Source organism: Nelumbo nucifera, chromosome 1, assembly GCF_055504915.1.
Source record: "Nelumbo nucifera cultivar China Antique chromosome 1, China Antique-T2T, whole genome shotgun sequence".
NCBI classification, from domain to species: Eukaryota; Viridiplantae; Streptophyta; class Magnoliopsida; order Proteales; family Nelumbonaceae; genus Nelumbo; species Nelumbo nucifera.
The window spans coordinates 98,490,892-98,506,619 of record NC_142649.1 but is presented as its reverse complement, the minus strand read 5'-3'; the positions used below and the strand labels follow the sequence as shown (position 1 = coordinate 98,506,619).

General features: G+C 47.8%; 1 protein-coding gene across 1 annotated transcript; it reads left to right on the top strand.

Moving 5' to 3' along the window:
• The first annotated feature begins 13,178 nt into the window (after positions 1–13,178).
• On the top strand, positions 13,179–14,540 carry LOC104610551 (ribulose bisphosphate carboxylase small subunit, chloroplastic-like). The gene is made up of 3 exons (XM_010277221.3): positions 13,179–13,508; positions 13,622–13,753; positions 13,972–14,540. The coding sequence occupies exons 1-3, from the start codon at positions 13,362–13,364 to the stop codon at positions 14,233–14,235; spliced, it is 543 nt and encodes a 180-aa protein (XP_010275523.1). The 5' UTR covers positions 13,179–13,361; the 3' UTR covers positions 14,236–14,540.
• The last annotated feature ends 1,188 nt before the right edge of the window (positions 14,541–15,728 follow it).

Here is a 15,728-nt window from a genome sequence, read left to right as displayed (position 1 = left end):
TGGCTATAACGGTTCCATTTTCGGGTCATTTTTTAAAACGTTGGTTGCGGAGCATGCTTAGTAAAGAGCCTATGTGTTTTTGGTTTGAGGCAGTCTTAGATAGGGTTAAATCCTTAAACTACCTCTATGGTTTAGTAAATAGACAATGACTTACCCTACTATTGCGTAATCACTTAAACTACCCCTTATAGTTTCTGACAATGGACAACCATTAGGAACCTTGAAAAGGCTACTTTGCTCTTAATTTTTCTTCATATTTTCAAAATGTAACATTGTGGAAGAAAATTGACCAAAATGCCTTTTAGTGGAACACATCAATTTAGAACTTTTTTTTTTTTTCTCTAGGATGTCAATTCATGAAAGCTGCTAACCAGGTACAGAACCTAAGGTTTATTATGTAATTATATTCTCAATTTTGGATAAACAAGTGTCAAATATATTTGTCACTATATACAAAATATATCTACCGCTATTTGTCAAAAATTATTTGTAGTGGCAGATATATCCATTGCTATGCAGAAATTATATATATATATATATATATATATATATATATATATATTATATATATAGAGTGGTAGATATAAGCATTTGTAACAATTAGATAACCTTTTAGTAGCGGATGCAAATGCCACAAAATAGATTTATTCACCACTATTAGTTATGTATAGCGGCGGTTTTTATATGGTGACGCGACATAAAACAGCGATAACAATTCGTCAAAGATCTGTTGTAGTGGTTATTAATTGGATTCAGGAATTGGAAGCCTAGGTATCGCAATTAAGTCCTTGATGACTACTATATCATCTCCTTTTCACTATTTCAGATTTGTGCTTATCTCAAAGGACATGGGGAAGGGGAACTAGTGGATCTGCAAAGGCCGAGCTTCTTTGTCTATTCCCAAGGCTTAGATTCTTATTCTCTTTTGGCTTTGAGAGGAAAATCATCTAATAGTCTCCAAAAGGTCATTAAATAGGATTCGACATGGATCTCCGTCCAGATATGTCCCATCCCGCTGGAGACTGGTTTAAGTCTTTAATCGGATCTTCGCGTAGATCTATCTGCCCTAACAACTCTAGGTCTGAAGTCCCAAAATCATGCTACTTCCACTTTAGATCCCCGTCCGAATATAAAGTTATCACAAGTTTTTGTGTTTATCAAGACTCTTTTAGAAAGAGAAAGAAAAAAATCTATTTTTTTTTTTGGGCTGTTCTTTCATCAATAAGTTAAGTTTTGTTTTTAAAATTTGAAGAATAATGAAAGGTAAAATTGACTACAAAAGGGTAGTTTTGGAATTAACAAAAAAATATATAAGTTACATGCGGACGGATTGTAGTAACACACACACTAATGGTAGGGGAGGATTTTATCTATTTTTAGAAAACTTAAGGGTTTTTAAGTCATTTGTCCATTTGCTAAATCATTGAGGTACTTTAAGTATTTAACCTTAAATTAACTCACATAGGTTTTATGGGTTTTGAATTTGCTAGCCCCGACCAAGGTTCAAACTTCAAAGTATGATATTCTTCATATGCAAGATTTCATTTCATCAAAACTACTATTTTCTTTACAAATTGATAGGGGTGTAGCCATTTAAAGCCATTAAAAATTTTTTGGCAAATTTATGGTTTGTTTCCCTAAAAAAAATTATTATTTTTTGAATGTATTGTCTCAAATCTCACCTATGCTACAATACCCCCATGTATTATGTATTATGATAGATTCTCTTACCTGTCACAAACTTAGAAAAATTTATGAGATGGAAGAATCTACAAAAATCCCTGAAATTCTTCAAATTCCTTGTATAAAATGTATGGATAACCCATAGATATGAAACAATAAACCTTGATTGACCCATTAGGTCATTGTGCTTTAATATTTCAAGGGTATTGGCCGTCTTGTTATAATTTCTTAATTCTTATTAAGTTATTATGAAATACTCATGAAATTTCTATAACAAGCAAGTGAAGTAACACAATTACTTACTCATGTTAAGGAGGCAACTTGTGTTAATGAACCAAACAACTAATAATTACTTTAAAAAAACATTATTCTTCCACAATACTTGGCAAAACTTCTAATAAATCAAGATTTTAACCGATATGGGTTTGGTTGCCTATATGTTTTGATGGTAATATATAAAAACCTCCCCTAAAATTTCTGATAATCATAAAAATCTCCTCTATAGTTTAACTTTAGTAAAAACCTCACTTCTATTTAAAAAAAAAGAAAAATCAACAAAAACCTCCATTTCGTCAAAAAAAATTGGCTGCGGCAGTGCCTCTAGATCAGATGGTCTCGTCGTACTTGCCGGCATCATCTTGCTCGCCCTTGATTTCCTCCTTCCTCCGTTCATTTGCCCCTATTTCTCCTTCCTCTGTTCAATCGTCGGCATCGATCTTCTCCTCGGTTCCTTGTCAACATCAATGTTGTTGATTCAAAGGTCGGGGAGAAGGAACTCCGATAGTAAACAAGAAATAGTATTTCAAAACCTTCATTTTGCCATTGATTTGAGATCATGGAGCAACGACTCAACAGATTGACGTCGTTGCTGGTGGAGGCGAGAATAATGACAGCAATTTGAGTCAAATAACACACTTGAGTGAGCCCTAAATAGTGAGAACGGTGACGGCGAGAGTGATGATTGGTGGTTTTGCAAAGTCCTAAGTGAGAAGAAGAAAGAAGAAAACCTTAATAAGAAGTAGAGAAGAAAATTGTCGAAGCATCAAAGTTTAATCTTTATGTCGAGGGTTAATGGGTAACTTCGAGCCAACCTACCTTGACCCTTTTCTTGTCATCCATTAACCTTAACCCTTTTCCTTCGACCCTAATGAGTCACTCGACCAATGTTGATCCATCATTAGAATGAATGGATTATATTGGATGAGTCAGATGTGATGTAGGGTGATTTGGCCTGACCTCATAGTATGGGGACACGTGGACATGATCTGGCATAAGTGACAACTCAACGTGACAGCCTGGCCACTACTCGGCGCAGCAACCTCGCCGAGGCCCGGTCAAACGACTCGCCGGGTGTCACAGCTCGTCGAGAGGTCGGGCCCCACTCGCCCCAAACCTGAGGATGGAGCCCCCGAGCTCCCCCGTGCAAAGGGACCCGAGTTCCTCCTAAGGGACTTCGAGCTCTTCCTTTCTAAGAAGGAAGCACCCCAACTTTTGGCTAAGTGTCCTGAGGGATAAACACCTTGGGACAACACCATCAAGACTCCTGCTCGTACTTGCTTAAGGCTCGCCTCCAGTACGGGCACCTCGGTGTACCTCAGCGCCTCGGTGCAAGGAAAACCTGCCCCAGGTGGTTCGGTGCACGATAGCTTGGCAGACTAAAGGGAGATTTGCCTCACATCCGTACCTGTCGAATCCGGTGACAGTGCTCGGATCCCTTGCCAGGCGGCGTTCTGCCTGTCGTCTCTGAAAGGCATGGCCTGCCTGACGTGATCGAGCTCCGGTATAAAAGGACCCTGACCCTCACAAGGCAAAGGTATTGAAGCTTAAGCACTTTCAGCACTCTTACTCTCTGTTCTTCCTTTGAAATTTCTCCAGTTCTAACTTAGCCATCGGAGTGTTCCCACCGGGAGAGCTCCCCGGGAATCCTTCGCCTTCTTCTTCCCCTTAGGTGCTGCCCGTCCGAGCTAGAAGCCAAGTCACAGCCAGCTAGGAGTGCCCAGATTGTGCAACATCATTTGGCGCCGTCTGTGGGAAACGCTTCAAAAAGCCTCCCTCTAACTTCTATGAAACTTCCCTCTCTTTAACTCATCGGCATCACCGACACCCATGGCTTCTTCCAGCAACTCCGGACGCCGGAACACCCCAGAGGAGCAACTCCAACTACCCACCGTCTGCCTCGAGCAGTTCACCGTCCCCCTCTCTGTGGACAGGGTTCCTAGCTTGAACGCGCCTACGATGGTGGCACCCGTGACTGTTCCGCTGCCCCTTGCAGTCGGGACGACCTTTGCTGAACCCACCATCCTCCCTCTGGTGTTCAGCCAATGTCAACTTGAAGACCTGGCGCAGTGCATGCGGGCCATGCAGGCCCAGATGCAACAATTTCAACAACTTCAGTTCCACCAGCAGCAAGTGCTGCATCAAGTGTCCCAGTATCAGTACCAACAACAATTCCCACCACTCCCTCCCCAGCATCCGGCTGTATAGCCAACTAAGCCTCATTGCCGCAGTGAACTCCCTTTCCGTCGGGGAGAGACTTCAGCATCATCTCATGGAAGGAAGGGAAGACTCCCTACCCCCGCCTCGCGGCCCGTAGTCAGGTCGGGGGCTTCCCAGCCGGTTAGGCCGGCGTCACCTCAGCATCCGCAGTTCGAGCCTCTGCTTGCGGAGAACAGGTTCGAAGTGCTAGCCGACGACCTGGAACAAGGTCCTTCTGTCCACAGCTACCGACAGTCATCCATGCCTTCCCCTAGGCCCATCGGGCTTAGCAATACTGAGGCCAGCAACACCAACGCTGAGCCGGCCAAGAAGCAGTGGAGACGCCGCTGGGCTCGCTGAATTGCCACCACCCACAATCTGCTCGAGCTCAAGGGCAAAATAGAAATAAGTTCGGGAGAGGTAAGAGCTGCACCACTTCTCTCAGTCCCCTCTCCTCTGTCTTCGGAGCTCCTCACTGTCCCCATGCCTAGGGACTTCAAGCTCCCCCCGTTGGACAAGTATGACGGGTCCTTCGACCCCAATGACCACGTCGACGCCTTCCAGTCCCAGATGCATCTGGCCAGGGCAAGTGAATCTTGCATGTGCGTGGCCTTCTCCACTACATTCAAGGGAGTAGCCCGCACTTGGTACCGAAACATCACACCGGGGTCAATAGGGAGCTGGGCGCAGTTCGTGCAGGTCTTCACCTCCCACTTCGTCACCAATAAGAGGTGCCCGAAGACTTAGTAAAGCCTCTTCAGCATAGTCCAGAGGGATGGGGAGTCTATCCGAAACTACATCAAGCGGTTCAATGACGCTTGCCTACAGATACTCGACCTGGACCCTACAGTTCGGCTCACTGCGGCCAAACGGGGCATCACCCACAAAGAGTTTAAATGGCACGTGGTTGTCAACCAACCCAAGACCGTGACTGAGTTCCTCAAGCTCACAGATCGGTTCATAGGAACAAAGGAGGAGATCAACCAGAAGGGCGAGCATGTCCTCAAAAAAAGAAAAAGGGAACCGGAACCCCCGACTCCAAGTGACTACAGGAAGAAGGACCAAGCTCGAGGAGCAAAACCAGTCCAGCCTTTCTGAGCTCTAGCAGCAAAAAGGGTGTTTACGCCCCTCAACACAAAACGGGCCGAGATCCTCATGGCAATCAAGGACGCCCCGTATGTAAAATGGCCACCTCGGCTCAAGGCCGATCCTAATGTTAGGAACAAAAACTTGTATTGTAGTTTCCATAGAGATCACGGTCATAGCACCGAAAATTGTAAGAATCTCCGCGATGAGATAGAAAAACTCATTCGTCGCGGATATTTGAGAAATTTTGTACAGCATAGCAATAATAATAATAAAGCAAGTCGGCATGGGGAACAAAATAAAGAAGCCCCCGAGTCCAGTAGACAGGCAGAGCAGCAATGGAAGCAGCCTCCAGACGAGAGACCAGTCTAGGGGACCATTCATGTAATTGTCAGAGGATCAATTATCGCGGGCTGCACTTTGGCAGCAGCTCGGTCATCAGCCCGCGAAGCCGCCAGAGAAGAATTAAACCCCCCAAAGCGGCCAAGGGTGGAGGAACCGATCTTCTTCATTGAAGACGATGCGCAAGGGGTCCGTTACCCCCACGATGACGCGCTCGTCGTCAAGATCAAAATCAACGACTTCGAGGTCAGGCGCGTCCTAGTAAACTCGGGCAGCTCGGCGGATATCCTCTTCAAGGCAGCCTTCGATCAGCTTCAGCTCCCAGAAAGTGACCTGAAGCCCGCAAGCACTCCACTGGTGGGATTCAGCGGCGAAGAAGTCAGGCCTTCGGGGAAGGTCACTGTACCGGTGGAGATCGGTACCTGGCCCAATGTGGTAAGGCTCAGTCACGAGTTCCTGGTGGTCGCGACCCCTCTCCGTACAACACGATAGTTGGTCGGCCCATCACCCATGTCCTGTGAGCGGTAGTCTCCACCTACCACCTGGTGATGAAGTTCCCTACAGACTTTGGAGTCGGAGTGGCACGAGGCGATCAACTCGAGTCCTACAAGTGCTACGTAGCCGCCCTAAAAGGAAAGGCCATGGTAGCTGATGACCTCGAGCTAGGACGACCTGTAGAGTAGTTCGCGGAGCAAGCTACACCTACCGAGGAGACCATCCCCATCCTGACTTCAACAGAAGACCCAGCTCGGGTACTTCAGATTGATGCTTTCATTGAGGATCCCCTACGGTCTCAACTGTTAGGCCCGTTACACAAAAGAAACGCAACTAGCCCCGGAGCGATGGAGAGCAGTCAACAAGGAGGTCGGGAAACTCCTTGCAGCCAATTTTATCAGGAAAGTCCATTACCCGAGCTGGGTGGCCAACCCCGTTCTGGTGAAAAAGGCTAACGGTAAGTGGCGCATGTGCGTTGACTACACCGAACTGAACCGAGCTTGCCCAAAGGATTGCTTCCCCCTTCCCAGGATCGACCGTCTAGTGGACGCGATGCTGAGCTTCTTGGACACCTATTCGGGCTATAACCAAATCAAAATGGACCCAGCTGACGAGGAGAAAACTAACTTCATAACCGAGTTCGGCTTGTACTACTACAAGGTCATGCCCTTCGGGCTGAAGAACACTGTGGCTACTTTCCAAAGACTTGTAAATAAGCTATTTAAGCCACTTGTTGGCAAAAAAGTAGAGTGTTTTGTAGACGACATGGTCGTGAAAACCCGATTTTCACATGAATTAATACAAGATTTACACTCAGTCTTTGAAATCTTGCATAGATTTAATATGAAGTTAAATCCGAATAAGTGTGCCTTCGGTGTCACCTCGGGTAAATTGCTAGGGTACATCGTTAACCGACAAGGCATTGAGGCCAACCCAGACAAAATCAAAGCCATACTAGAAATGAGACCACCCCGAAAGTTAAAGGAGGTTCAGAAGTTGAACGGCCGGCTAGCCGCCCTGAGCCGCTTCGTGTCCAAGTTAGCAGACCGCTGCCTGCCCTTCTTTAAGGCCATAAAAAACAAAGGCTTTGAATGGACTGAAGAATGCCAACTCGCGTTTGACGAGCTCAAAAGGCACCTGACCAGCATCCCAGTCTTAACCTGACCCGAAGAGGGTGATGTTTTAGAGCTGTACCTCTCAGGGAGTGACAAGGTGGTCAGCTCGGTACTAATAAGAGAAGTAGATCGGGTCCAACAGCCCGTCTATTATGTTAGTAAATTGTTGCAGGGAGCAGAAACGAGGTATCCCGAGATAGAGAAGTTAGCTTATGCACTAGTCATAGCAGCCTGAAAGCTCTGCCCGTACTTCCAAGCTCACACCATCGTTGTCCTTACCAACAAACCTCTGAGGCAAGTCTTGCTCAAGCCCAAGGTCTCGGGAAGGTTAACGAGGTGGGCCATCGAGCTCAACGAGTACAAACTTCAGTATAAACCACGAACTGCTATCAAGGCCCAAGCCTTAGAAGATTTTGACGCGGAGTGTACCTTCAGTTCTGAGGTCCCTAGGCCAGTGGAACATGAGGCCCCTTGTGCGGGCGAGCCCGGGGTTCCCGGGCCGGTTAAACTCGAGCCCCGTGAAGTAGCAACCAGCGCGGTATCTCTCCTAGTTAGGCTAAGCCCGAACTGGGATGAAGAACCCTGAATCCTTCACGTAGATGGCTCGTCAAACCGGAAGGGCAGCGGAGCTGGGATCGTTCTGTGCGGACCAAGCGGACCAAGCGTCAGACAGCCAAATACGTCATGATAGACGGACGGCTGTATCAAAGATCCTACACGCTCCCCTACCTGCGCTACCTGCGACCTTCGGAAACCGAGATCATCCTCCGCGATACTCATGGAGGCCTATGCGGCGGCCACTTGGGGGGCAAGACCCTTGCTCAGAAAGCACTACGATAGGGGTATTACTGGCCAACGATGAAAGCAGATGCAACCGAGCTTGTCAAAAAATGCGACAAGTGTCAGAAGCACGCCAACATCCACCACCGACATGCGACAAGTGTCAAAAAATGCGACAAGGTCAACTGAGCTTGACCTACTCGGGCCATTCCCAACAGCAACAGGATAGAGGAGGTTCCTAGTAGTGGCAGTGGACTATTTCACAAAGTGGGTCGAAGCTGAACCTCTCACAACAATTACGGCTCGGAATGTGCAGAACTTCTTTTGGAAGAACATAGTGTGTTGCTTCGGATTACCTCGGGTACTGATCTCCGACAATGGTAAGCAGTTCGAAGACATCAAGTTCCAAAACTGGTGCCGAGACATGGGAATTCAACAGAACTTCACCTCGGTGGCGCACCCTCAGGCAAATGGCCTTACGAACAGGGCTATCCTTCGAGGACTAAAAGCGCACATGGACCGAGCTAAGGGACTGTGGACGGACGAGCTGCCCAGTGTACTATGGGCTTACCATACCACGAAAAAGACTACCACAGGAGAAACCCCCTTTAACCTTACATACGACACCGAAGCAGTCATTCCAGCCGAGATTGAAGTCCCTTCGTTGTGATTAGAAGCTTACGAGGACAGAGCAAATGAAGACGATCTACGTACCAACCTCGACCTGCTTGACGAAGTACGGGACCTCGCTTACATCAGGACTGTGGCCTACCAACAAAGGGTAGCTTGGTATTATAACGCCAGGGTCAAAAGGCGGACTCTCCGCGTTGGTGACCTAGTTCTCCGTAAGGTTATGGTGCCTGAGCCCAGCGTTGGCAAGCTCGGTCCGAATTGGGAGGGACCATACCGAGTAAGGCGAGTACTCAGGGAAGGAACATACGAGCTCGAAATCCTAAAAGGGAACAAGTACCTCGGGCGTAGAATATCGTCAACCTAAGACAGCATTACCTATGAATAACGGAGTAAACTGTGAGTCACTCTCAGGGCTCAAGGGCCAAAAGGCAGTTCAGGCAGTTCGGGCTCAAGTAGCCACTATGATGCGAATGAATTTAAAGGGTTGAAATGCCGAGCTGACCAAGGAGCTCAACACCATAGCACACTGCACCGAGGGCGTGGGCAGACCAGTAGACCCTATGGCGCTAAGCCCACCTCGATGTACGTCACAAGGCATTTCAGCCATACGCCTTACTATGCCTTACTATGTTAATCACTTGTGTACGTCACAAGGCAGTTCGGGCATATGCCTTACTATGCCTTAATATGCAAATCACCTTAGTATACGCCATAAGGCAATTCGGGCATGCGCCCTACTATGCCCTACTATGTCAAACCACTCCACACACAACCATGATAAGCTCGGATAAAGCAGTACTTGGAAAGATCACTTGGAAAAGGGCCAATTTCATTAATAGATAAAGTTTGTACAACGAGTTCAACAGAAAAGAAAAACAACCAAGTACAAGGACTGAGCTCGCTGGCTCGGAGTACAAAGGTAATTACTTCGGGGGCCCTCCACCCCCGTGTGAGACCTCCTCAAGAGCTTCAGGCTGGTCAGGAATATCTTTTTCGTCACCACCCTCCTCCTCTGAGTCTGGGTCCTCTGCGGCTTGACGAGCTATCTCGTCCGTGATTCGCGAGGTGGTGATGGCGCTTGTGTCAAGCTCGGGGTACGAATGCCTTATCAGCCACCTGCTAAGCTTGAACCCCTTGCGGTAGGCCTCCCCCAGAACGGCATCAAACTTATCAGATTGGATATAGTCAGCGACGACTTTGGCCTTCATCTCCTCTATCGCCTGAGTGAAGATCTCAGTCTTCTCTGCGATGTCCGCCTTGAGGTACTCCACCTTGTGTAGAAGAACCTTCTTATTTTCATTAAGCCCTTCCACCTCTGCTCTAAGGGCATCCAGCTCGCCTTTTAGCACAACCTTCTCCCGTGTCAACTCTGCTTTAAAGGCCTCCATCTCGCCCCTCAGCTCGTTATTCTCATGGGCCAGCTCGTCCTTCTTCGTCGTAAGCGCTGTGTTGACGCCCCTCTGGGCCATGGCACCGCTCTCCAACCGATGGATCTGCTCACGAGCTATCATCAGTTCGGTATGGGCAGAGCGGGAAGACTCCTCGGCAGTCAAAGCCCGCTTCAGGTTCCTCTCGGACTGAAGGGTAAGGGCGTGCATGGCAGAGTTTGCCTGACAAAGAAGATAGTTAGTACTGAAGAAGCACAAATACAAAAGGAAAAGAAAAGGGAAGGAAACTTACCACCATAGTGTGGGTGGTAGCCCGGGCTCCAAGCTGAGCAGGGTTGAGCATATCGGCCCAAACCGAAATCTCCTCGGAGTAAGTGGCCCCCTTGCTCTTTTGAAGACCGCACTGTGGGAGCAGGATGCTTCGGCCCCCATCCGAGCTCCCCGAACTAGAGACAGTCATCTCGGCTGTGTGAATGGGCTCGGTGGACACTCCAGCTGCAACGTTAGCAGCTCCGGTGGCAACCTTGGCCTCGGCTATCGACCTCACAACGGCCTCAGCCGAGGCCTCAGGCTCCCTAGGCGGTAGAGACTCCTCCAAGTCGATGATCGGAGGAGCCCCTGGGAGCTCGGGCTCAGAGACTGGAGCCGGTGGAAGCTGGGGCTCGGGAGTGGGGGCAGGCGGTGATTCAATACGAGCTCTCTTGGCAGCCCGCTTCTTCCTCCCCTTCATATGCTTAAAGAAACGGTCTCCCTTGAGTTTGTCTGCCTCCATAGGACCTGCAAAAGAGTTCGGCATTAGTATTTGAGTAAAAGAAGGAAAAGGAGAGCAGACCAAACAACTAAGGTACTAACTACCTACCCGGGCTCAAGCCAGCCTGGAAGAGCATACCCTCTTTGATATAATCTCTGAAATTGCAACCGACCTCAGCCCACGACTGGAATGCCTCCCTGGTGTTCCTGTCAAGTATGACGCCAGGGTCTTGGATAGCCGCCCTCCAGTGAGTAGGGAAGGGCCACCCCGCGGGCTGCTTCCAGGCCGGGACCTTACTAGGAAGCTTGGGCATTAGCTTAAAGCCCGGGTGGGGGGACTAGTAGGCCCTCCTGTGCTTGGGGAGAACACACGAAGCGCTCTTCTTGATGGTGAGGATGGAGCAGAGTATGTTCAGGTTAAGGGGCATGACATACTCATAACAAAGAGAGATGGTCCCGACCACGTTATGGACCGAGTTCGGGTGAAGCTGGTCTATTGTAACGTTGAAGTGCTTCAGGACCTCCACTAAGAGTGGGTGGAAGGGACGGCGCAGCTCGGCTATGAGCTGCTCTCGGAAGATCACGACCTCATTAGGGCCGTGCTCCCATGGGAAGTTCCCCGCAAGTAAACTATAGGTATACTCCCTTGGCATGTTATATTGCCGAATGAGTTGGTGGTGGAGCTTCTCCAAGGTCATGGTGGAGGGCCCGAACCTATATGGCATCCGAACTCGATGAGAGGTGGATGCTTGGTGACCCGAGGCCTCCCGCGCCTCGAGAGACTGGACTTCGGTAGGGTTACCCTGAGCCGAGGTGCCCACCTCGGGCACCTTGGGCTCATCTAAAAGGCTATCAAAAGAAGACATAATTGAAACTAAGGAAGAAGCTAGGGTGACTCACCAAAGAAAAATAAGACTGGACTGGAAAGGAACTAACCCAAGCAGAAGACTTTGGACGCGAGCTCAAGACTACAGCTGAATGTTTGTGGCGAAGGAAAATCACCATGACCCCCACTATTCATAGCCACTATCCGTGGGCATCAACGGTTGAGATCAAAGCAATCTGACAGCTCTCATAAAAACCGGCTGCGCGACCTTCGAGGCAAAATCAGTTTAGCGCATTTTTTGACGCCCGCGGAGTCTATAAGTCGCGTGACATCCGCGCGTAGACCGTACGCGACCCGAGCTGCGCCTGGCAAAACCGAGCAGAAGACTGGTCCAACCTATGAGCTGGCAGACAAGAAAGTTTGGACTCTGAGCCAAATCCACCCGACAGAATGTGGACTCCTCGCGCTAGGTCAACACCCCTAGCATGGGGACACGTGGACATGACCTGGCATAAGTGACAACTCAGCATGACAGCCTGGCCACTACTCGGCACAGCAAGCTCACCGAGGCCCGGTCAAACAACTCGCCGGGTGTGACAGCTCGTCGAGAAGCCGGGCCCCACTTGCCCCAAACCTAAGGATGGAGCCCCCGAGCTCCCCCGTGAAAAGGGACCCAAGCTCCTCGTGGAACCTGAGTTCCTCCTAAGGGACTCCGAGCTCTCCCTTCCCAAGAAGGAAGCACCCCAACTTTTGGCTAAGTGTCCTGAGGGAGAAACACCTCGGGATAGCACCATCAAGACTCTTGCTCGTACTTGCTTAAGGCTCACCTCCAGTACGGGCACCTCGGTGTACCTCGGCGCCTCGGTGCATGGCAAACCTGCCCCAAGTGGTTCGGTGCACGGTAGCTTGGCAGACTGCAAGGAGATCTGCCTGACATCTGTACCTGCCGAATCCGGTGGCAGTGCTCGGATCCCTTGCCAGGCGGCGTTCTGCCTGCCGTCTCTGAAAGGCATGGCCTGCCTGACGTCCGTGCCCTGCAGTAGCAGCCTGTGGTGGCAGCCTGCACCTGCCACCTCTGCCCAGTCAGTAACGGCTAGGGCAGGGACGGTTACACCTGATGTGACCGAGCTCCGGTATAAAAGGACCCCAACCCTCACAAGGCAAAGGTATTGAAGCTTAAGCACTTTCAACACTCTTACTCTCCGTTCTTCCTTTGAAATTTCTCCAGTTCTAACTTAGCCATCGAAGTATTCCCACCAGGAGAGCTTCCTGGGAATCCTTCACCTTCTTCTTCCCCTCAGGTGCCACCCGTCCGAACTAGAAGCCAAGTCACAGCCAGATAGGAGTGCCCAGATTGTACAACATCGGATTGGGGTCAGAATTGCCAACCCTACCTATGAAAAATTGCCATCCTCAATGCTCCTGAACGGGTGATTCACTTGGAAAGTGGCAAATACAACTGGCAACGTGTTAAATATTAGATTTAACCCTCAGGTTCGTTTGCCACGTGCACAAGTCCAGAAGAAGACGCTCCTTAACGCCTCGTTTCCACCGTCTGGGTAACCTCCAAAGTTATAAACAATCGCAACCCTCCACCTGACGATCGCCCAGGCATTCTCCTTTTGTCGTTTTCCCCAGCCAGTTCCGCACTCCCACTACCCCCCAAAAATAAACTACGGTCACCGCTCTCACACAGAACTACTAGTATTTTCTATGTCCTTGTTCTGATGTCTGATCACTTATTTTTTTTTAAGTCACAGAACCTTTAGCACCGAAGCGGGATAAAAAATGTCTGCCATTGCCCTTTCCACTCCGTTGGTCAGATCCAGCTACACAGGCCTGAAACCCAGTTCCCCGAAGCTGTTCCCGGCGAAGGATTCGATCGGGTGGAGGTTGAAAACTGTCTCCAATGGCTCCAGGACTCACTGTATGAAGGTAATATCGATCATGTTCTGATCATCTTGGAGAAAGCATATATCCATCCACTTGTTAGTTGTTACAATACTTCTCACTATCCTCTTCATCTGTCTTGGGTTCATGATGAACAGACATGGAATCCAATCAACAACAAGAAGTTCGAGGCGCTCTCGTATCTCCCACCTCTCTCAGATGAGTCGATCGCAAAGGAGATCGAGTATATCATTCGAAAGGGATGGATCCCCTGTATCGAATTCGACGAGGTAAGGAAGAAATACAAATCTATTTTCTTTTGTTAAAGAACCTGTCTTCATATTGCCCATGAATGATGTACTAAATAAAAAGAGAGACTTTCAACTTTGATTGCATCAATTGGTGATGAAATTAAATTCTCAGAACTCTCAAGTTCTTCAGTTAATGTTCTTCATTTAATTTTTTTAATGTTGTGTTTTCTTTATTTTTCTATTTCTATTTGTTGAAGGTGGGTCATGTGCATAGGAGTAATAGCAGGATGCCTGGGTACTATGATGGTAGATATTGGACACTGTGGAAGCTACCCATGTTTGGGTGCAGCAACTCATCTCAGGTGCTGGAGGAGATCCATGAGTGCAAGAAGATGTATCCCAACGCCTATATCCGTTGCTTGGCCTTTGACAACAAGCGACAGGCTCAGTGCATGGCCTTCGTCATTCAAAAACCATCCACAGCCTCCACTACTACCAACACCGCCTGCGGCTGCCCTTAATTAGGTCACTTGCTCTCTCTCTCTGTCTCTGACTCTCTCTGCTTTCTCCCGTGGTAACTTTTGTCTGATCTTTTTTTTTTTAGTGCAAATAAGGTGATACGATATGAAGTGACTTTGGTTTGGTGGGTAGTTTCTAGTTTTTAATGATAGTATAGATTATAATAAGAGTCTCTCTCACATGTGAGGAGCCCATGGTTTTATTTACTTTTTGGGTCCAGTATGTATTTTGTTTTGATAGGTGGTACAAATGTAAGTGCTAAATGGAACGGTTAAAGTAATTACGTGGGACCTGTTCTGTTGGGCTAGCTGTGTTCATGATCGCTACACCAAGCCCTTCAATATCAATGGGCCATTTCAAATGGGTTTCAATTTTCAAAGTTGTGGTGGCCTTAAAACTTAAAAGAGGTCGCACATAGATTTGATAGTCTAGATTGATTGAATGATGCAGCATGTTAAAATTGACAAATCACTCTTCTGTTTCGGTGGGCTTAAAAAAAAGGATTTGGTGGGCTTAAACAACATTAACAAAAGAGGGGCTATGATTGTTATTTGTGATTCTGCACTATTTAATGGGGAAATAAACCTACATGCTTTTTCTCATGGAGGTAATCTCAGGATAAAAGAGATTCTAGCCTGATTAAAGGAGTAAAATGGTGAAGGCACTCATAATAGGGTTAATACCGTTGTTAGTTTATTAACAACCCTCCCAAACGTGCACTTATATATAGCTTACCCCTTTTCTGTATAAGGTTGGATTTGTTCTCATCTCTATTCTCATAATATAAATAATGTTCAACGTGCTGCCCACCAACCTGTTTATTACACACAACTTTTGACCCACCAGTTTGTATTCGGCAGTGAAAATACAAATACAGCTCTCCTGGCACAAGAAAACGAAAGGAGAGTTCTTGATTGTTCGATGCCTGTCCCCATAACTGGGGACAGTCTCGCGGAGTTGATCGGTCAAGCCTTTGGTAGTCAGATCGTTTAGTGAACCATCCAGTAACCTTTCACATGGCAAGATGGTTGGGCTTGGGCCCCAAAGAATCTCAAGTATTCCCCTTGGCTTGTGGATAAAATACAACTGTTGCTTTCGCAAACAGGTGGGATACGGGGAGCACTCGGATCATCTGGCTCACTCAGCTGTGTACCTACGGGCTATGTAACTAGCTAGTGTTCTATATAATGTATGGAATATTGGCATGTTCACTTGTTATATAATGTGTTCACATGAGTAAGCAGCAGATTCTATCTTCAAGGCGGAGAGAATGAAGTTTCTCAATGTAGATGGTGTTTTTCGGAGAATTGGTGCTAGTTTAATGTCAAGTAGGCCTTTGGGCTGCATTTGTTTAAAGTGTAAATGAGAATTGGGGTAAATTTTATATCTCGGTTTGATTTTGTAAGCATTTGGTAGAGGTGTTTATATATCTTATCAATTGTCTCCTCTGTCCAACGGTCTCTCCCCTGTTCTCCTTTTAGGATTCGACATTATC

Excerpts from the sequence above, each read along its gene's own strand:
- LOC104610551 (XM_010277221.3), top strand. The coding sequence starts at position 13,362 with ATGTCTGCCATTGCCCTTTCCACTCCGTTGGTCAGATCCAGCTACACA. Across the intron at positions 13,509-13,621 it reads CCAGGACTCACTGTATGAAG|ACATGGAATCCAATCAACAA; the intron begins GTAATATCGATC and ends CATGATGAACAG. Across the intron at positions 13,754-13,971 it reads CCTGTATCGAATTCGACGAG|GTGGGTCATGTGCATAGGAG; the intron begins GTAAGGAAGAAA and ends TATTTGTTGAAG.